Consider the following 22,420-nt stretch of genomic DNA (forward strand, 5'->3'; position numbering starts at 1 on the left):
TATGGTTATTTTGCATACTGTTTCATCATTTGAGGTGCTTTTGATCTCTTCACTGGCTGGGAAGGAAAAAATCAGATAGGGATTCAAACTATCGCGGCTCATACACGAAGAGTGGGCACGTGGGTGAGGTATCAAAGGACTGCCCAATCTGTGCAACTGTGTCCCAGCCAAAACCAGTGTCTTCAGGAGGGGAGAAAAGATGAAAAATTGGAAGAAAGAAAAAAAAATCAACTTACAGGAGCATGTCATCCAAAACAAGAACTTACAATTAGCAAATGATGTGTTTAGTTTTTGAACCATGTATATTAGCACTGGGCCAATGCTTTCAAATTGGAACATCTTGAAACTGGTTTTCAGCACTGTTATTCCCTTGGCTTCCCCCTCCACACACATACACATACAAAAAGGAATGTTGGCATGACAATGGGAGAACTTTTCTTCAAAACTTGCCAGGATTGGAATCCTGAATACTTATTGTTGTCGATCACTCCATCTCCCTCATCACATATCTCCATGCCCAATTTAAACTCCTCCACTCTTACGCTCAGCACTTCTGGGGGGGGAAGAAACCCCATCAGCTCTCTTACCAGCAACCTCTCTAACCCAACATCTTCTTTCTACATTCCACCCATTATATCATCACATGGTCAATCAATCAGGACTGGAAAGAAGAGGCTTGAGAATGCTTATAGGCAATAGGGAGGGAAAGGACAATGAGGCAGACAGTGTGGTGGATTTGGGAGCAGAGATAGGGGTGAAGGTGCTTGAGGTGGTCAACCCATATCTAACAATGGATGAACAGGCCAGTTGTATGCCAAGTGCACCTTCACACCTCTTTCTCCACCAGTCATCAAAACTGATCTGTTCCATGAGACCAACCACCTGCTCTCTCAATCCTCTTCTGATCAACTATCTCTCCTTGGCCCAATGCTAATGGACAACTGCTCCCTTTCCCCCAAGGATTGTTCTTCCCACCTTCAAAACTGCTGTCGTCTCCCTCATTAAAAAGCCCATCCTTGATTCTACAATCTGTCCTACCATTTCTAAACTCCCCAAAAGTCTGTGAACATGTCATCACTGCCAAACTCCACATCCATTTCTTCCACCATTCTCTGGATTGCTTATTGTCCATCTGAAGAGAAAGAAGAGACCTCGCTTTTACACCTCATCGGAAGGCCAGCACCTCTGACAATCCTGTACTCCCTCAGAACTTCATTAACAGGATGTTGAGCAGCATCTATATGTAAAGACAACATGGTGGATTCCACTGTAATACACACAGGTCATAACCATCTGTAGCCAAATGGTAACTCATACTCCACAAAGGCTATGTCTGCTATACTAGTTTCATTTTCTGTAATAATGTTTGTATCTGCTCCCCCACCCCTCAGTTACCATTTGGCTACAGATGGTTATGACCTGTGTGTATTACAGTGGAATCCATCATGTTGTCTTTACATATAGATGCTGCTCAACATCCTGTTAATTAAACCATTTGTGGAAAAGGGAGAGAAATTCTTTGCCCTGGTGACAGGTTAAGTATACATTGTTACTCCACAGAAAAGATCTTTGAACTGGAAGTGCAGGACTCCCCCCCCCCCCCCCCCCCCCCCATTACTAACAGCAGTCCATTAGATTATGTGTTCAAGTCTTGTATGGAACTCAAACCCTCAACATTTTGACCCAGAAATGAGGGCTAGCAACTGAGCTAAGTAGACACACATAGGTTATCAGAAAGTTTGATCTTTCCATGGCTATTTTCAGTGGTATATTGTGTACTATGTGTGCCTCATTGAAATTTGGTAATCTTATTGCTAATTCAAAAGACTCCCAAACTAAGTAAATAGTTTTTTTGGGGGGGTGGGGGAGCAGATACAAACATTATTACAGAAAATGAAACTAGTATAGCAGACATAGCCTTTGTGGAGTATGAGTTACCATTTGGCTACAGATGGTTATGACCTGTGTGTATTACAGTGGAATCCACCATGTTGTCTTTACATATAGATGCTGCTCAACTTCCTGTTAATTAAACCATTTGTGGAGAAGGGAGAGAAATTCTTTGCCCTGGTGACAGGTTAAGTATACATTGTTACTCCAGAGAAAAGATCTTTGAACTGGAAGTGCAGGACCCCCCCCCCCCCCCCACCCATTACTAACAGCAGTCCATTAAAAGATTTCTGCTCCTAGAGTTGTCCTTTATGCTCCTGGATCAGAACTGGCAAGAGAGTCCATTTCTGCTTGTGATGGTCTTCCTTCCCCCTCATCTCCCTCCATACTAAGGTTAGAGTGGAGAATCTTTTCCCCTGAGGAAGCTTGAAGACTTGAGATGCCTCAACAGCTCAAGGTGGTATTGAGAGAATGTTGTGCAACACTTCTTTTTTTTGGTTTTAGGTTCTGCTGTTAGAAGCCCAGGCGTACCTTGAACATCAATGGCTTTAATTCGCAATGTTGGTTGACACTGAATTTTATTACCAAAAGTTTTTAACCTTCTGTATTTATTTTTTTATTGAAGAGTTACTTTTCATCAAATAAACCTGGAGTAGAACCAAAAAGGCCATGTCGACCCATTGACATCACACCACTGCTCAATTTGACATCTCGTGGGGCTAACTACTTAAATGTATTTTGGGGACATTTTGCCAAGGTAAAAAGTGACCATTTATAACATGTTTTAGTGCTTAAAATCAACTAGCATCTTGATTTGAAGGAGGTTAGTATCTGTTCATTGAATGTAACTGTTCCTCTTTGGTTTTTTTTAGCGGTATTCTGTGGTATTGTACCTGGTAAGGCAGCACATAGTAGAAGAATTACTGCACAAACTTCAAGCAAATGAAACCAGAGCTTCTGAAATTTCCAGGGAATTAAGTAAGTAGTTATTCTGAGAGTGCCAGTATTGTGGCTTTTCACATATAATAGCTGAATTATGATTTAGTCAAAAGTGTGATCTTGCTGGGGGAGGGTATTAAACTTGGAGAACCACAACAATTATGCAGTAAACTAACTTACTTGGCGGGGGAGAGGGGAGAAACAGTTTTGACTTAAACACCGGTCCTTGTGATCAGCTGGTGATGTCTTTTTTTAATGTAATATAAATTGGTTTTATTATGAATATTTTATTCTCAGTTTAACTTAATTAGTAATTTAAAAGTCATCACCTTCCAAATAAATCTATTTGCATCCCTCTTCACCCCCCTCTCCCTCCCCCCCCCCCCCCCCAAAAAAAAAGAAATTAAAAGTATGTGTCTGATTTGCTCAGAGACCTTGGGGTTGATTTTAGGATGGCCGAGCAGGTGCATTCGTGGCGGGGGGGGGGGGGTGGCTCCGAAAATTCGGGATTCCCGGGCGGGTCCGGAGCCCGGCTCCAACCCGCCCACTTCCGGGTTCCCCAATGACTCGCTTAGATGCGTGTGCAGCCCCCACATGCGGGACTCCCACTGGCAATTAAAGCCGGTGGGATCCCACTTAAGGCAATTATTTTGATAGTTCAGGTCGTTTGCAGACCTGATTGGGAGGATATTTTAGGAGGGGTGGGATTTTCATGTCAACTGAGCGTGTTTCCCGTACTGGGGGAAGCACTCCCAGTTGAAACAGACATGTTGCAGCCACCAGCCTGTGGGAGCTGCAACGGTCCATTTTACAGGTGGTGGGGGTGGGGAGACCCTCATTGCAGGAGGCCACTCTGTCACTTTGGACAAAGTTTGGCCTCCACCACCCTCCTCCTAACACTAAAATTCACCAACTTGGAACCTCAACCCCGGTATGCAGACACATTTACCTACCCTGCGGACCCCCTCAAACGTACATCTTCCAGATGGGGGCCGCCATAGCTGCAGTCATGACCTCCTCGGAGGACGAACAGCATCACCAGCCTTGCCGGCCACGCCGTCCACCTATAACACGTGGAGCTCCATAACACAGTGCTGTGACACATCCACCTGCACAGCAGAAGAGAGGGCAACCACAGAGAGAGATGCATTGCAGAATGCACTACCCTTTCCACAGGATCTACAGACTGAGGCTCAGCTTCCTGGACACCTCTGAGGAGCAGTGCACAAGTAGGCTCAGAGTCACTCGACATGTAACCGCTGTCAAAGTCATCACTGCCCTCAACAACTTCTCCTCCGGATCCTTCCAGGATGCCACTGGGGACATCGCCGGCATCTCTGTCGTCTGCACAAAAGAGCCCTGCAAATACACCTACACCCACTCTGCAGTGACACAATGGGTGACATCAGGTGTGGGTCTTCATGGTGATCCTCAGGAAAGGGAATTATTGCACAAACAAGACAAGATTTGCAAAGACGAGGCAGTAGTGGTGATAACAAATTTTGATGTGCTTTGCAAAACATACGAAACTAAATCAAGAACATGACATTCTGTCATACACCCTTGAGCATCCCCTTCGTGCTTACAAAACCTTAGCCGTACGTTTACGGGAACCTCTACGTGTTGCTACCCCTGTGGCTTCAGCAGAGGTAGTGGCAGATTGCTCTTGTCCGTGCCCTGTCCGATGAGATGCTTTGCGCGGACGCTCTTTGAGTTTCAGTGCCCGTGAGAGCCCCTGCAAAGACTACTCCACCTGCACCTATGCAGGGGCAGACTCGGCCACCTGGAGAGGAGGCAGCATTGCGGGCACTGGTTGAGAGGGGGGCAACGGGTGAGACGTGGAAGTGCTTTGAGTGGCGTCCTCACTTCCATGACCCCTTTCACCATCATCCCTCTCCTGGCCCAGGCCCACATCACTCCTTTCACCCTGCTGGACAACAGTTTGGAGGACTTGTGTGAACCCTTGGAAGCCCAGTTATAAGGTATCTGTCAGCCTGTTTAAAGCTGCAGAACGTTGCTCACCCTGAATCCGAACGGCCGTTGTCAGGGCCTGAATGGACTCATTGTTGAGCCGTGCTTGAAGCTCGATGGAGGCTAGCCTTTCCTCCCTTGCACCTACCCAGGACACTGTCTCAGAGATGCCTTCACGTCCCTGTGACAGTATCCCAGAGATACCCTCCTGTACCTGTGCCACTATTCCACTCATGCAGGAGTTGGACGTCTCCGTCCTCTGCGCGATTGTGGCGAGTGCGCGTGGCACCTGTTCCAGTACCTTGGCAATGTGCTGCTGGCCCTCGAAGACTCTCCTTTTCATGGTTGGCCCCCAGGATTCAGCATCTGGGTCCAGCTGAGCAGAGCCTGGAGAAGAGTGCTCCCACCGACGTGGACTCTCCACGGCTGCCCCAGCCACCAGGGTCTGCTCGTGCTCACGTACGTGATGACTCACCATGTGCAAGCCCAACTAACTGAGGACGGGGACTCACCGAGGTGTGTGTATCTGCATTGGTGGATGGCTGACTCAGATGTGACGATGCACCCTCAGAGGCCAGCAGGTCTTCTGATGAATCGCCCTCCGCAGTCACGGCGGTCACAGATGGCCCTGCAAGAGAACAGAAAGCAATATTAAGCATGTAGACAGATGTTGAGGTGCTGCAGATGCCAAGTGATGCTAAGATCATTCACTATCATGAGTGCTGAGTGTTCGATTTCTGTCACCAGCTGTTTGTGCGCTCCTAGTCTCGGCATCCGCCACGAACAGGCACTCCAGCGTCCGGCTTAGTTCCAATGCCTGCTGCTCCGTGTCCATTAGGACCACCTGGTGTGGCGGGCCCCCTCCGGTCCTTGCCCTCTCCCGGGCATTCTGGCATCTCTTCTCCTATCAAGGCAAAACACAGAGGCGTGATTGAGTGATGGTTGCATAGTGAGCCGCTGCATGCATTGGTGTGGGTGGGGGTGAGCGTGAGGGAGATGCATGGGAGGGTGCGTTTGAGACATAGCCATGCGATTGTATGAGGATTGGGTTGCGTGGTAGTGTTCGAATGGGAACTGGGGCGGTGAGTAAGTGCAGGCAAGGTGAGGATGATGGTTGAGTGGATGTGAGGAGTGATGCGAGAGCGTTGTGGCAGTGCAGGAGGAGTTGTGTGGTGGTGGAGGTGATGTGGAAGACGGAGTGTGGAAGACTGCGTAAGTGTACTCACTTTGGCTGACCTGGTTAGGTCATTAAAGTGCTTCCTGCACTGGACTCATGTTCGGTACACATTGCTGCTGCTGCTGACCTCCTCGGCCACCTCCAGCCAGGCCTTCTTGGTGGCAGATGGAGGCCACCTCCTCCCAACAGATGGAGGAAATAAATTTCCCTCCTACTCCTCACTCCATTGAGCAGCACCTGGAATGAGGACAAATGTAAGGAATCTTACAACACCAAGTTATAGTCCATTGGACTATAACTTGGTGTTGTAAGATTCCTTACATTTGTCCACCCCAGTCCATCACCGGCATCTCCACATCATGGAGTGAGGAGTCAGAGAACCTTGGAGCAGCCTTGCCTCTGGCCTGCTCCATGCTCCCAAAATGGTTCTTTGCTGCAGGAGGAGCATTGGAAGACTGCCCCTTTAAATAGGGCTCCTCCTGATGACAGCCTGTGATGCGGGTGCGCGGTGCGCCCGCTGCGCAGGTCTGCAACGGGAAACCCGGAAGTACACGTAAGTACCTTCAATTAGGCTGCGATTGCGCGCGGAGCACCCTGATTTCAATGGGCGCATTACCCATACGCCCAGTCGACACCCCCCCCCCCACTCCCGCTGCCAACCCTCCTCCCTCCTAATATCGGGGCCCTTATGTGCCTGGAATGCACTGCCTGAAAGGGTGGTGCAAGCAGATTCGATAGTAACTTTCAAAAGGGAATTGGATATATACTTGAAAAGGAAATTTACAGGGCTATGGGGAAAGAACAGGGGAGTGGGACTAATTGGATCGCTCTTTCAAAGAGCCGACACAGGCACGATGGACCTAATGGCCTCCTCCTGTGCTGTAAGATTCTATGTGCCAGATTTCCAGCTGACTTTACAGTTTCAAAAAGTTGCAAATTCTTGCTGCAGGTAAGAGAGTGTGCAAGAAAATTTTTTTTAAGTTCAATAGTATCTCCTCCAAGCAACGAGTCTATTCTCAACACAGGATAAAAGTTATTGCCTGTACTGTTTTAAGCTAGCATACTTATAGTTCTGTTCGGTAATAGAAGTTAATTTTTTTTCATTAAAGTTCGAAAAAAGCTTCGACTGGAACCTGACAATGACATTACCACCACTGGCCTCCGGGTTTCTCTTATGTGTAGTGTAAGTATTTCTGTACTGTCACAGAATCTTTTCACAAAACTAGTAAAAGAATTCTCTTTTTTTAAAAATCTCATTCTTCCAATACTAAACTCTGGGGGAGAAGATATCAAATGCATTTAGTTTTTAAAAAATTCTGAATGTTATTTCCTCTTTTTTTAAATAAAAAGAGAAAATTGCATTTTGTTACAGCTTTGTTTGACTTAAAAAGGGAGCAGTTTTTTAAATCACTCCATTGCAAAGAAAGAGTTTTAAACATTTTAAAGCATTTCACTTTATAGGCAACGGCTATTGTTTAGGTAACTGCAGCAGCTAATTTGCAAGCAACAAGGTCCCACAAACAACATTTGGATAGTTGACTAGTTAATCAAAATTTTGATGGTGATTGAGGCTGGAATGTAGCCAGGATACCGGACGAACTCCCTACTCTCCAAACAGCGCCTTGTGATCTTAAGCATCCACCCAACCACAGGAACAAGCAGACGGAGCCTCAGTTTAATGTCGCATCCAAATGATGGTATCTCCAACAATACAGCATTCCTTTGGTACTGTGCTGGCCTACATTATGTGCTCAGTTCTTGGGGTGGGACTTGAATCCATGACCATGACTCTGAAAAGAGAGTGTTCTCAACTAACCCAAACTGGCACCATTTTTTAAAAAAAAGTATATAAATATGAAATTTTAATAATTTTTGGTTTTGCTGTCAAAAGTTGGAGGTTATAGATTCAGTTCCCTGGTGTGCTTATCTCAAAGCCACATTACTGTTGAAGAAACTGGGTGGAAACTAGAGGCCCCCCAAAGAGGGCTGAAAATATTGGGTGGAAAATTGCTGTTGGGTCCTTCCTTGCAGTTAGTGTGTAGTGTTGGGAGAAAGTTGTTTCATACCATCGGAAAAATTGGGGGAAAAACTTTGCATTTTAAAAATATCACAAGATATGCTTGACTTTAAACTGTCTTAAAAAGCAAGCGTCTTATGTGCCCTTTGTTTTTGATGAAATATCTTGGTTATAATGTTGCTCGGATTATATTATCCATTTTTAGATTCATAAGCAGCATCTTATTGAATGGCGGAGCAGGCTCGAGGGGCCGATTGGCCTACTCCTGCTCCTATTTCTTATGTTCTTATGTAATGCTTAACCCTTTATCAGTATTGACAAAAGCAGCAGAGGTCAAAATATTTTAGGGGTGATTATGAACAGTGCAATCTCTTGCTTCCTTGAGCAACTATAAATCTAGAATACCAGAATCCTGTATTAAACATTCACACAGGAGGACGAAATAATCATATGCAAAATGAACGTTTGCAAGATTTGATTCATTGCTAGCTGTTCCAGTCAGTTTATCTGCTTTCCTTTTAATGTCACGGAAGCTGCAGTAAACTAAAAGTGCATGCTGCAGACATTTGTGAATTTTATTGGATTAGCTTATTTGTTCTTTAATAGCACTTTGCAGAATAAATAACCTGTTTCTAGCATCAACAAACCAAATTTTCCTAAGTCTTGCAAGTTGCTGTCATAGTCTGCACCCCCTCTACTTGGCTTCTGAATGTATGGAGCTAGCTTTCGGTGCACACGGTGTGACATGAATATTTCCAGGCTGTTCCAAAATGAAGCTTGGGACGTAGCAACATACGTAAATATATTGCCCCATTATGTTGTACGTAGCAATATTCAGAAATGGTTAACAATATCTTGTTACACTCTCAGTTGCTATATGTGTGATTAGAAAATTGTGGACATTGTCAAAATGCAGGTCTCCATTTTCCAAATAACTTGCAACAAGCCTACAGTAAGGGAACTAGCATAACCTAAGGTAAACTGGGGCGGGCAGTGCCCTTGAGGTTAAGGGTCTCTGTTTGAGCTGCACTCTCCTGGCACCATTACAATGTGCTTTAAGATGGCTGAGTTGTACCATCTGTATTTGTACGAAGCCACTGCCAAACGGACATCAATTAAAGTTTGTTTTGGTTGGAAAATGACACTGTGCTACACAATAGAAGTTTCTGATTGTCGTTGCAATTTGTTCATCTGGTTCACAATTTTAAAATTTTTTATTGAACTTTACTAGTGAATATAATGACACCTGTTTCTAATCTAACTTTCCAATTCTATTGCTCAACAGCTTGGCAAGATGCGCCTTTCAGTTCCCTGTCGAGGTATTACCTGCACGCATTTACAGTGTTTTGATGCAGCCCTATATATTCAGATGAATGAGAAAAAGCCTACATGGATGTGTCCTGTGTGCGACAAGCCTGCTCCTTATGAACTGTTATTTGTAGACCAGTGAGTATTATTCTGTAGATTTACAGTCCTGTTTATAATGCAGTTCTCAATGAGGCTATGGATTTACACTAGGTATTTGTCCGGACAGTCGGGTGAAATGGACAAACCAAGTCCCCCCAAAACAAACGTGTTAACACTTGTATATGCATCTTCTCATTGTCCAAACAGACTGTACCTCTTGCGTGACCAGCTTCAGGTCGGGAGGCAGTTGGACAAAGCATCTCTAACCCAGCAGCACCAGGTGGGACTTTTGTGGCTTTATTTTCCACAGGCATTGATCTAGTGGGGGCTGTCTGTCAGAGAGAGCGAAATTAGGGAAGGCTGGGAAGCGGAGTTTCAGCTGGGTTAACTTCGGCTCAGTTGAAGTGAGGCTTCTCCTGGGTACGACCCTCCATTTATCGTGAGCTATTTCACTGCAGCCTCATTGATACCCCCACAGAGAAATGCTAGGAAAAGAGAAAGGGAGAGAGATTCATGAATTATAGAAAATCAGGCAGGTTCCTTTATGGGCATGCGATGTGACATGCCAATTTTTCCAATATTTGCTGCACCCAGGCATCCAGTTTCCCTGGGTCTGGGAAAATCTCCCCAACATCTTTAATTCATCATTTGGTTGCTCCTGCATCTTACGAAGCACTTCTGTGATCTAGGTTACATACGGTTTGTGGAGTATGAAGAAAGGTGGATTAGTTTAAATGTATCACTGTTCATTTGAATGAAGACAAAAGTCTGTCCTTCCTTCATTTGATTTATTAGTCTATTAGGGTTTGTCTATTTGCTGTGTGTGTTGCTGGTTTTATAAATAGTCATGCGTTAAATACGTGGTTTTGTAAATACTTAAGTGAAATAATCTTCCCCTGTATGCCCCTCTCCAGAGTATTGGAGGTATTGGGATCCTTGCAGGTCACCTATGGATCTACTGGTGATTATCCTTGGTGGTTGAAAAGAACTGAAGATGGTGTCCTACAGGGCCAGATATCATCTGTGTTTTCTCTCCTCTCTTTCTCCCCCTCATCCTGGCTGGACAAGGAAATGACTAATGGCGTTGTTGCGTATACCTTCATCAAATAATTCCTACTGCCCATCAGAAAATGATGACTGCCATACCTTAACTAGAGTTAGTTAAAACTTCTTCAAAGTAGGACTAAACCATGTAAACCAGAAGGACTGAGATTAGTGGAAAACTGTACAGATATTTGACTAAATCTGCCATAGTCTTTTAAATCTGAGCTTTTCCATTTTGAAACCAAAAAACATTGAAATAAATGGACGAGCATTATCCTGAACCATTTACTTCCATTGCAGAAACTGGGATATCTCAAGCAGGGTTTTTGGTTTTCTTGTTATACGAACAATGACGGAAAGGAAAAGACGCTCTAATCCATCCAGCCTGTCCCACACCACTGAGATGCGTTGTGCATTACAATATATAGACTTCGCACCCCACCTGAAAGCCATGTGATCTCCTGGGAAATGCGAGAAACTAGATAACAAGCCAGGCCAATTTGGGGAGGGACATCTGGAAAATTCCTCTCCAATCCCCTTAGGCAATTGAAACAAGTCCAGGATATCACTCTGGTCCTGATAATATCATGCAGTACCTACCTTTTGTACGAGGTGATCTCTGCCCCAGCCAGAAACATATCCAGCTCTCGCTTGAAGGAATTCAGCAAATCAGTGTCCCCTGCATGAGCCGGCAGCCTGTTCGAGGTCCACTATTCTCTGGGAAAAGAACCACCTCCTGACATCTAACCTAAATCTGGCCTTGCATAACTTGAGATTGTGACCCCTGGTCCTCCCTATTTAGTTGAAATAAACTGTCTACTCAAACACAATCTATTCCTTTCAACATCTTATAAATCTCGATCAAATCACCCCCTATATCTTCCCTTCTCTAGAGTCCCAGCTCTTTAAGCCTGTCTTGACAACTAAGATGCTTCAAACTGAGAATTAATCTTGTGATCCTCTTCTGCACCCTTTCCAAAGCCTCGATCACCCACCAAGTGAAGAGACCAAAACTGGACACAGTATTTGAACAGAGGTCTGACCACGGTCTTGTGCAAGGACAGAATAGTATGCTTTGTCTTTTAGTCAATTGTCCTATAAATACACCCCAACACCCTATTCGCTCTAGCTATCGCTTCAGGCATTGTTCACAAACCTTTAGAAATCTATGCACCAGATCTCTCTCTCTCCACTGGCTTTAGTGCTATTTCCTGAAGGGTGTATGTATCTTTCAGCATTCTCCCTGCCCACATGCATAACACTGCACTTTTTGAAGTTAAACATCATTTGCCAGTCATAAGCCCAATCCCCCAACGCATCAAGATCCAGCTGTAGGAATCAAGCATTGTTCTCAATCCTGACAATCGCACAAATCTTAGTATCATCTACAAACTTGCAGATCTTGCTCCCAGCTCCTACATCTAGATCATTAATAAAAATGGTAAAGAACAACAGTTCTAACACTGATCCCTGCAGGACACCACTGGTGACCACTCCAAGCAGATCCAAATCCATCTACAATGGCTTTCTCCTTACGGCCTTTCAGCCAGTTCTCAATCCACCTTAATATATTGCCACTAATACAGGCTTCGATCTTGTAGAGAAGCCTCAAATTAATATTGCGCCCCTATGCTGTGACTATCATTAGTCTAAACAAATCCAATTTATGCAGTGTCTTTATTGTAATTGCTGACCATGATAACTACCATTTCATCTGGCTTCAGTAACTAACAGAACTGACCATTTGAAAGGTAGAAACCAATTATAGTATTATACAATTTGGTAAAAGTCATTTAAAGTTTGATGTTACTGAGGGAGAGATAATTGGAGTACACAATGCAAAACCAAGTGATTGTTTCAAGCAGAATTTTTATTCAAAAGCTTTGAATTTGCAGATTTATTAGAATGTGTGGAAATCTCCATGCCAAACAGATGAGTTTGTGTCTGCTTTTTACCTCTGATTAAAGCCCTAAGTGTGGAAGCACCCCTACATGGGAGAAATCTGTACATCCATCACACAGGTATCCCTGTAATGGTGACAAAACTACAAAGCTTTGCTATCTCTTCAAACTAGAGATGACATGATGGTGATAACCAAGAAAGGATGGACAGATGAGGAATAAACATAAGTGTGTTTTTATTTTTCTTAGGCTGTTTTTAGATATTCTGGAGGAGTGTGAAGATGCCACTGAGGTTCAGTTTAAGGATGATGGCAGCTGGTCTCCAATAAAGCCAGAAAAGCAGCCTCAGAAGAACTCCGGTTCCAAATATTCAGTAGTGGAATTAGAAGGTTTGTTTCTTTAACTTCAGTACTATAGATGTAATTATGGGTGATAATATGTAATTAGCCATTTGCAGATGAGCACCAACTATGGCGATTCTCTTTCTAAATTTTTTTGGGGGTTGGGGAAAAGAGACGAGAAATTTGGTGCTTATAAAGATAATAGAAAGTGGAGCATTTTTGGTACCCAGTGTATGCATCTAACCCTTACTGTACTGCCCTGAGACTGCTTGATGCGGAATAAAGTCCCTCTACCATGCCCCAACATTGTATCTTGGCTTCAACGACAAGGAAGCTTTAACTGCATTGATGTGATATTTTTCCCATAGCAGCCACCCTTGTATTCTTGTCTGCTTTTCTGACTTGCTGGTGGACTCTCAGATGTTAGAAGGACAATTAAACAGAAAGCAAATGGAATGACCACTTTGGATACATGGAACAATCTTTAGTCAGTGCCTGATTAACCTCATGATAATAGCTTTATATTGACTGGATACTTCGGATGAAGGCCTATAATTATACCAAAATATTTTTCTACCTTCGTTAGTGGGCACCCAGTCTTTGTGTACACATTGTGTGAATTATATTACAGATATATATATCTATATAAAATCTGCCATTTGTTGACCTATCCACTTAATTTCAGATTAATTTAAATGCCATCAATCAGTGTTAAATAAGTCACCTGACTGCAGAGCTTGGAATCATTAGTTAGTTTTACATTACTACTTCCACTCTTCGCAATATCATTTATAAAGTGTGAATAGGGCAACCAGAACAGATGCTGCTAAACTCCACGATTCACTGTCCTCCAACAAACCTGAGCTGTCCATTCTTCATCATCTGCTGTCCGTTGCCTGGGCAGTTTTCAATCTGGCTAACTGATTTTCCACATTCTAAAACGTTGTTTATATGGACTTCCGAAAGGCATTCAATAAAGTCCCTCATAAGAAACTGTTGGCTAAAGTTGAAGCTCATAAAATTGAAGGCATATTATTGACCTGATTAGCAAATTGGCTGAGCGGCAGGAAACAGAGTAGGGATAATGGGCAGGTACTCAAATTGGCAGGATGTGACTAGTGGTGTCCTGCAGGGATATGTTGGGGGCTCAACTATTCACTTTATTAACGACTTAGATGGCTGGATAGAGAGCCACATATCCAAGTTTGCCGATGACATAAAGATAGGTACCATTGTAAGCAGTGTAGATGGAAGCATGAAATTACAGAGATATTAATAGATTAAGTGAATGGGCAAAACTGTGGCAAATGGATTTCAATGTAGGCAAATGTGACGTCATCCACTTTGGACATAAAAAGGATAGATCAGAGTAGTTTTTAAATGGTGAAAAGCTTGGAATAGTGGAGGTCCAAAGAGACTTGGGGGTCAATGTACATAGATCATTAAAATGTCATGTACAGGTACAGAAAATAATCAAAAAAGCTAATGGAATACTGGCCTTTTATATCTAGAGGGCTAGAATACAAGGGGACAGAAGTTATGCTACAGCTATACAAAGCCCTGGTTAGACCACATCTGGAATACTGTGTTCTGTTCTGGGCACTGCTCCTTAGGATGGATATATTGGCCTTGGAGGGAGTGCAGCATAGATTTACTAGAATGATACCTGGACTCCAAGGGTTAAATTACGAGGAGAGATTACACAAACTAGTGTTTTAATCCCTGGAATTTAGAAGATTAAGGGGTGATTTGATTGAAGTTTTCAAGACATTAAGGGGAACTGTTAGGATAGACATAGAGAGAAACTAATTCCGCTGCTTGGGGAGTCTAGGACTAGTGGACGTAGCCTAAAAATTAGAGCCAGGACTTTCAGGAGTGAAGTTAGGAAACACTTCTACACGCAATGGGTGGTAGAAATTTGGAACTCTCTTCTGCAAATGGCAGTTGATGCTAGCTCAATTGTTAATTTTAAATCTGAGATTGATAGATTTTTGTTAACCAAAGATATTAAGGGATATGGGGCTACGGCGGGTATATGGAGTTAGGTCACAGATCAGCCATGATCTCATTGAATGGCAGAACATAGTCGAGGGGCTAAATGGCCTACTTCTGTTCCTATGTCTTGTTTGGAACTTTGTTAGATGCTTCTTGAAAATGTGTGTATTTCCTTGGCATATGCCTGGCTTTTTTATTTTGGATTTGGAATGAACATTCTCTATTCTCGAATGCCTTGACACAAATCCTGTATTTATGATTTTGGTCTTGATATTTCTCTCCTTTCCTCCCTCCTCCCCGCCCCGCCCCCCCCCCCCAACCACCGCCACCACCAAACCCCTATTTTTTTAGCATTGCACTTTGTTTCTATTCTACACCTGACAAAATGAACGAGGTTGTTAGCCAGACCTCCATGAGGCATCCAAGATCCTCCAGCTGCATTATAAGGGAATCTTGGGTCTGATGGCCATAGATATATTTATAGCGCTGACCACAAAGCTCTTTGGGAGATCTTTTTGTAACTGCACGATTGTCACCATTGCTGTCCAGTTTTACTTGAGAAGATACCACTGAATCAATGGATTAAGGCATATAGCCTCCTTATCTGCCGTAGCAACCTCCCTCATCGAATAAAATATTATTTTGTAACCTAGCCTCTAGAAAGGTTAGAGGCAGCGTAGACTCCAGGAGTGTGGTCCCAACTGTACACATTCAAGCACTTGAACAAGCTACAGCTTCAAAAAATCTGGCTTGCTGTGCTTTATTTTGAGGAACACATCCACCTCAATTCCACAAGGGTTTGATCAGACAATATGACAGGTATAAATAAATATATAAAGAGGGGCATAAGTAAATGTGTAAATGCACGTCCTGATGTGCCAATGAGCTATATAGATCTTGACGGTCACAGGTTCAGTGCCTGGTCTGACCTCGTTTGAGGTGCTACAGTTGGCTTCATAGGAACAGAAGTAGGCCATTCAACCCCTCGAGCCTGTTCTAAAATTCAATTAGATCATGGCTGATCTGGACCTCAACTCCATTTACCTGCCGATGATCCATATCCCTCGATACCCTTACCTAATAAAAAAAAATTGTTGATCTCAGAATTGACCCTGCAACCATAGCCTTTTGGGAGAGAGAAGTCCAGATTTCCACCACCGTTTGTGTGGAAAAAATGCTTCCTGAATGGCCTAGCTCTAATTTTAAGATTGTGCCCTCTTGTTCTGGATTCCCCCACCAGAGGTAATAGCATCTCTGTATCTACTGTATCAATTCCTTTTATCATTTTAAACCAATTAAACCCATAGCCTTCTAAACTCAAGGGAATACAACCCAAGTTTATGCAGCCTGTGGTCATAATTTAACCCTTTAAGCCCTGGTATCATTCTGGCGAGTCTGTGCTTTACCCCATCCAAGGCCAATATATCCTTCCTGAGGTGTGGTCCCCAAAACTGAATGCAGTACTCCAGACGGGGTCTGACCAAGGCTCTACAACGGATGCATAACTTTGTATTTCAACCCCCTTGAGATAAATGCCAACATTCCATTAGCCTTTGGGATTACTTTTTGTACTTGTGCTCTAGCTTTTAGTGGACGTGGTGGATTTTGTGTTGAATAGTTTAGAGTTTTGGATAAGCTGAAGTTCAGAGGATGATTAATGGGTGGCTAGCCAGGAGGGGATTCAAATAGCTGAGTCTGGAGTTGGCTAAAGCATGGATAAGAATTTTAGCAGCAGATGAGCTGAGGTAGGGGCGGAGTTGGGCGATGTTATGGAGGTGGAAGCAGGTGTTTTTTGTGATGGAGGACGTGTTTTTTTTTATTCGTTCACGGGATGTGGGCGTCGCTGGCAAGGCCGGCATTTATTGCCCATCCCTAATTGCCCTCGAGAAGGTGGTGGTGAGCCGCCTTCTTGAACCGCTGCAGTCCGTGTGGTGACGGTTCTCCCACAGTGCTGTTAGGAAGGGAGTTCCAGGATTTTGACCCAGCGACAATGAAGGAACGGCGATATATTTCCAAGTCGGGATGGTGTGTGACTTGGAGGGGAACGTGCAGGTGGTGTTGTTCCCATGCGCCTGCTGCCCTTGTCCTTCTAGATGGTAGAGGTCGCGGGTTTGGGAGGTGCTGTCGAAGAAGCCTTGGCGAGTTGCTGCAGTGCATCCTGTGGATGGTGCACACTGCAGCCACAGTGCGCCGGTGGTGAAGGGAGTGAATGTTTAGGGTGGTGGATGGGGTGCCAATCAAGCGGGCTGCTTTATTGGACCGAATAGGATGTCGAATTTGTGAAGTTTGGTTCAGCCTGAAGGTGTAGCCGTGGAGCTGGGATGTAATCAGTACGAAGGGTATGGAATTTGTGGCAGGAGCCAAAGACTATTACTTCGGTCCTCCCAGTGTTTAGCTGGAGGAAATTGTGGCTCATCCATAGATGCTGAACAAGCAGTCTAAGAACATAGAGGCAGTCAAGGTGGAGAGGTAGAGCTGGGTATCATCAGCGTACTTGTGGAAACTGACTCCGTGTCTGTGGACGATGCTGTGTGTAGAGTTCTGTTAATTGAACTTTACAATAATCCTTTAGTAGCCCATTTTAATGTCCTTTTAATCTGAGTGCTGAACTTCTCTGGAAGAATAAGAAAGATCAAAGTTACAGTAGGCAAAGTGCCGAGATTATTCCGCCATTTTGTGATCATATATTTATAATTGGTGTTTATGGGCTGTTACATTAGTCAAACAACTAAATTACCTACATTACTAAGAAAGAGCTCATACAACAAATTCTTTACTTGGAAACATTTTGGAGTCCATTCCCAGGTCTTGTTTCCTTCACTGTTTCACTCCACTCAGGTGAAGAACTAACGACACATTGCCGTTGATGGTCTCTGAACAGATAAAAATCACCATTTGATCCTATAATTTCCATATTGGTCAAGTACTTACTGTATTATCCTGTCGAGTGCAGTTTTTAGATTGTGCAAAGCACTAATAAGGCCTGGATTTTGGTGCAACCAAAAAAGGCTAAAATAATGGTTAAATTTTTGGGATTTTACTCTAGATATTTTTTTCTGATTCAGTGCCTGATAAGACTGATTGCTGAGCCCTTATGACCCCAAGGGTGACCTTGATCTCTCTGAATTACCATTCCAACTCTTTCCCTCCAACCACTCTGACCTTTTCTGTCTTTGGCCTCCTACATTGTTCCAAGCTCAACACAAACTTCAGAAAGAGTATTTTATCTTTGTCCTTGGCACTCCGCAGCCCCTCTGGTCTGAGCAATATCTGGCTAAATTCAAAAGTTACCTATCTTCACCCATTTGCTTCCCTGTTTCTTCCATCTACTTGTCTTTTCATGTTCCCCATTTTGGAGTTTATTTCCTGTGCATCTTTCACCACCACCTTGCTTAGCTATTTCCATGTCCTTTTTGTTTTAATGCTTCCTCACTGAGATTTTTATATCATCCACCAGTTTTCACCTTCCTGCTTTTTTTAAAAAAAAACTGTATGCAGGTCATTAAACCCATTAGCTCCTCTCTGAAGTCAGTCGACTTCTGGCACGTTTTTTTTCCTGCATGCCTTCCCCATGTTTTGTTCAGTTTTCTAAAGAAGTTCTCTCATCATCTATGTAGGAGAAGGATCATGACCAGAAACATTAACCTGTCTTTTCTGTTTTCAGAGGTTGATAATATATATTTCTGGTATTTTTTGTTTTTATTTCAGATTCTCAGATTTTAAGGTTTTCTTCTTCCTATTTGCACCTATTCGACGCTGTGCTTGAGAAGGGGGAGGCAGCCTGAGCTGCCTTGACATTGTATTGGTTTACTGTGGAAGGTAGATTGGAATAAACTCCTTCCCACCCCCCCTGCATTTCATTTTAAAGTATTATCTAATCCTTCGGTTCAGTTCTTCTATGACATGTACATTTCTCTGTCAAGAAGGCAGGCAGACCTCCCCCCAGATCTCTTATACAGTCACTTCATGTGTCTGGAGTGACTGACAACCCCCCTCCCTCTTTTATGTCCTCTCTTTCACAAGTGGAGGCTTCTGTTTGGCTCTGACTTCTGACAACATGGCTAAAGATTCAATTTTGCATCCAGATATTATGGTATCAAGTTTGGAAACTTGAAAAAAGTTTCCAGTTTTTTGTTAAAACTGGAATCCAGTTTTAACAAATCTCTATTTACCGAGCAGACTCAAGTGGCTGAGATATTTGTATTGAAATATCACTTTTAAAATTGAGATAACATGTAGATTATCAGTGGGCAGCTGAAAAATTTACCTTTTTGGATAGGCGGTTTTTGCTTATCCTGAACTTTTATATAACATTCTTTATCTAAGCTGAAGTGATTCTAACATGGCAGCACTATGCATTAGGGGTGGGGGGGAGGGGAAGAAATGTTGACTATTATGATCAGCTGATGTGACGAAATTGCAAACTCATTTAGGCATGTAGATGTCTATTTACTTATCAGACTGACTAGCATTAAAATAGATTACACTGAAACCAAAATGAGACCATTCCTAATGGGTGAAAATTGGCTTGCCTGCCATAAATGTAGAGAAGGAGGCATCTCACCTTTTATATTTTTTGCACAGCCATATTGACTGCTTAATGAAAAATTAAAACAAACATTGTTAAATTTCTGCTCTAACACTAGAATTTGACATCATTGAGTACTACACTTCTCTGCTCACCTTGTACACATATGATCATTTCATATCTGACTGACTCATTTCAGTTTTGAATTTTACAGACTCTGGCAACAATCAGTTCAGTAATCGTGCGAATGGCAAGAGTGACGTGGATATTATTGACCTGACTATAGACTGTTGATCGTGAGGATCGACTACTCAAAAACGAATGTTACTGTGAATGCTGGAGAGAGTTCGTTACCAAGAATGCAGGACACATTGTGGCAAGACCTGTTGACAGAAGTCTACCTCTAGCATTGCAGGCTTCAATTCCTCCGAGCCCCTCCAGCCATGTCTACCTCCTGAAAGTATTGGAACAATAGAGAATAACTAATAATCTGTTCGGAGAAGTGACACTCCTGAGGAGTGCGTTCTTATGGATGTGAAGGACCAATGCATAGTTCATGAGCTATCTGGAGAAATATAGACAACACATCGTAGTAGAGGATTGCTTATAAATTCTGCTGTTTTGACTGCTTGGCAGGCATTGATCCCTGGTCAAGTCCCATGTTCTAAGAGTGAAATATGAAAAAAAAAATCATGGCCAGTTTAACTGGCCGCTTTTTTTGTTTTTCCCTTTTACTTTTTGTTTCAAAAGCAAGTGTCCACGTCAAAGAAGCCTGAGAGTTTGTACACTAAGTTGGGCTCTGATTTTAGGAGCTGTAACAGTTTTGTGGGCTTGATTGCATATGCTAGCCCAGCTCCATCTCACTGTTTGATTCTTAACTTCAATCAATTATATTGTTAGTACTCATTGAAACAGTTGAAGTAGATGTAGGGGAGCAGTGTTGATCACAATTCTCTTATGTGCTTTTGTTAAAATGGGTAGCTTGGAGCAATATATTGGTTTACAGGTGAAAAATTGCTCACCTGCTTGGTTTCTCCCTCCCCTTCCCTCCCAAATTGGGTGGGGCTCCAGAGAGGTATGAAGCAGAGGTAAGGCACATCCCCAACAGGAGGAGAATCTTGAGGGATAGACCTTTTAGAATTTGTAAACCTCTATGTGGCCAGCTCAACAGAGGCTTTAGAACATGTCTTCTCCCTCTATCAGTCAGTGCCAGGAGGATATTAAAAAGCAAAAGCTACAAAGAATATCCATATCCAAAGAATAGTCCTTCAATCCTTTTGGCTTTTTCTGAAGCGGGGTGTGGATGTTGAGGCTCAGTTCGTTATTCAGAGTAGAACTCTTTGGCAAATGTACTGTGGCCATATTTATTTTTAAAATTTTCTTTATTTTCCTTCTGTTTCTTTCTCTCTCTTTCCCACACCTAGCAGTGTCCACTTTAACCTTTGTCAGGATCGGACAGGCCAGCAGTTGGATTCTGCCAGTGCTGTTCCTTTAGCCTTCAACCGAGAGGCACTCTTAGAGCTATGCAGGAAAGGTATCCAGTTTTCCTTTCCTCCCTAAGACCGGAAAAATTGATACTTGGGAAGCCAAATGCAAATTCTAGTCAAGGCTGGAATTCAACCTAGTTGAGCCCAGTGCTCCGGGAGTGCTGCAGCTACTGAGATGCCACATGGTTGACCATTGTTATTTCTTTGCTTTCTTTTAAAGTTATTGCTGTACAAAGTTGTACATAACTGCACATAGTTTATTTAGTTTAGTTTTTTAACATTTAAGTTAGTCATAATGTTGCAATTCAGGATCTCAAATTATGAAAACCAAATAGGTTAAAGCACTGAGCAGATATGTGGAATCTTTTATGTTTCAGTCCCACCAATTTCTAACAGTTTGTAATTACTGTGATGTGAAAGGGCTGTACATTTTTTAACAATTCCAAATGTAGCCTAACTGCCACATACTGTTTCTGGCGTTAAATTCAGATTCACTGTGTAAAGATTCTGAAGGAGAATAACGTGGGTTAATATCAATTCTTGTCTGCTCCAGTTCCTTCATATTGACACATACTGATATCCCTGATTCTAACATTTTTTTTTCTGTCAGTTGGAAGCACAAATCACTTCAGACGTGTTTATTGCTTTCACAAAAAATCATTTTCCTTGTCATCTAATTATCGAAATGAAAATATTGTCAAGCAAATTTGTTTTTCAATTGCAACGTTTTTGCACCATGATTTCCAAGTCGATATCAGTGTTTATGCTGTGGATTCTGACATTAAAGTAAGGATTTGGATCAGTAACATTGATGGCTGTAGTTTATATTTTCTTTAAAATCACTTGCTGGGTGGAAAGTAACCTGCATTAAATAAAATCCTGTGAAGGCTTCAGAGTGTTGAAACAAAACAGCTAATCAAAGCATTGCTCTGTTTTCTATGTAATCATTATACTTGGTCAATTTTTAAAATTGAAATCTTCATGGTTTACAAAAACTATTTTTGAGCGTTTCTTTAAACTAAATGCAAAAGACAGCATTGAAACTTTAAAACCAAGCTTCACAGTCAATGTGTATAGGAAATTCCACATAAATGTTGAAGCAGAATACGTAAGATTCTAGGAAGGTTTTTATTTATCTGTTGCGTGTATTTTTAAACGGAATAAAATTGCACAACAAGGCTAAATATTGCTGCAAAACCTCTAGGTCTTTCACCCAAATCTTTAGGTTAGTGTTTGTGAATTTTTGGTGGACAGTTTAACATGCTGCTCAAGCAATTGTCTAGAAAAACTACTAGATTGATTTAATAGAATGTTGTGCACTTTTAAAAATATATATATTAATGGATTGTAGCTTCCATATGCAGTTTTGATCTCCAAATGGAATTTTCTTTTATAAATATCTCTGCTTACACAGATGTCTGTTTAGATACTTCAAGCAAAATCAAGTAGAGTAGATATTGGCTACTACCTTAAAATTGCCCCTTTATTCATGCTATACTCAATTGAGTTTAAAGTTGAGCACAAGGCCGTTGTTAGCATAAATAGAGTACTATTTGTCTAAAGAATGGCACCTTGTTAAGCATGTTTCCTATTCCTATTTGGTATTGGTTAAGGAGTTTTGAAAGATGTTCTGTTTAATGTAGACAAATATCAGGTTATATTAATATTTAATAAACATTTAAGATTACATCTCACTATTCCTTGAAATGAAGTGAAACTGTTG

General features: G+C 42.5%; 1 protein-coding gene across 1 annotated transcript in view; it reads left to right on the forward strand.

Moving 5' to 3' along the window:
* The window catches only part of LOC137299368 (E3 SUMO-protein ligase PIAS4-like), an 80,331-nt gene extending 58,828 nt beyond the window's left edge, over positions 1–21,503 (forward strand). Inside the window, exons 7-12 of the mRNA XM_067968062.1 lie at positions 2,516–2,647; positions 2,763–2,868; positions 7,087–7,160; positions 9,280–9,440; positions 12,596–12,735; positions 19,425–21,503. Of these exons, the coding sequence (XP_067824163.1) occupies positions 2,516–2,647; positions 2,763–2,868; positions 7,087–7,160; positions 9,280–9,440; positions 12,596–12,735; positions 19,425–19,504 (693 nt within the window). The 3' untranslated portion in view covers positions 19,505–21,503. The remainder of the gene's footprint in view (positions 1–2,515; positions 2,648–2,762; positions 2,869–7,086; positions 7,161–9,279; positions 9,441–12,595; positions 12,736–19,424) is intronic.
* The last annotated feature ends 917 nt before the right edge of the window (positions 21,504–22,420 follow it).

This window comes from Heptranchias perlo, chromosome 29 (assembly GCF_035084215.1).
Source record: "Heptranchias perlo isolate sHepPer1 chromosome 29, sHepPer1.hap1, whole genome shotgun sequence".
Classification (NCBI taxonomy): Eukaryota; Metazoa; Chordata; class Chondrichthyes; order Hexanchiformes; family Hexanchidae; genus Heptranchias; species Heptranchias perlo.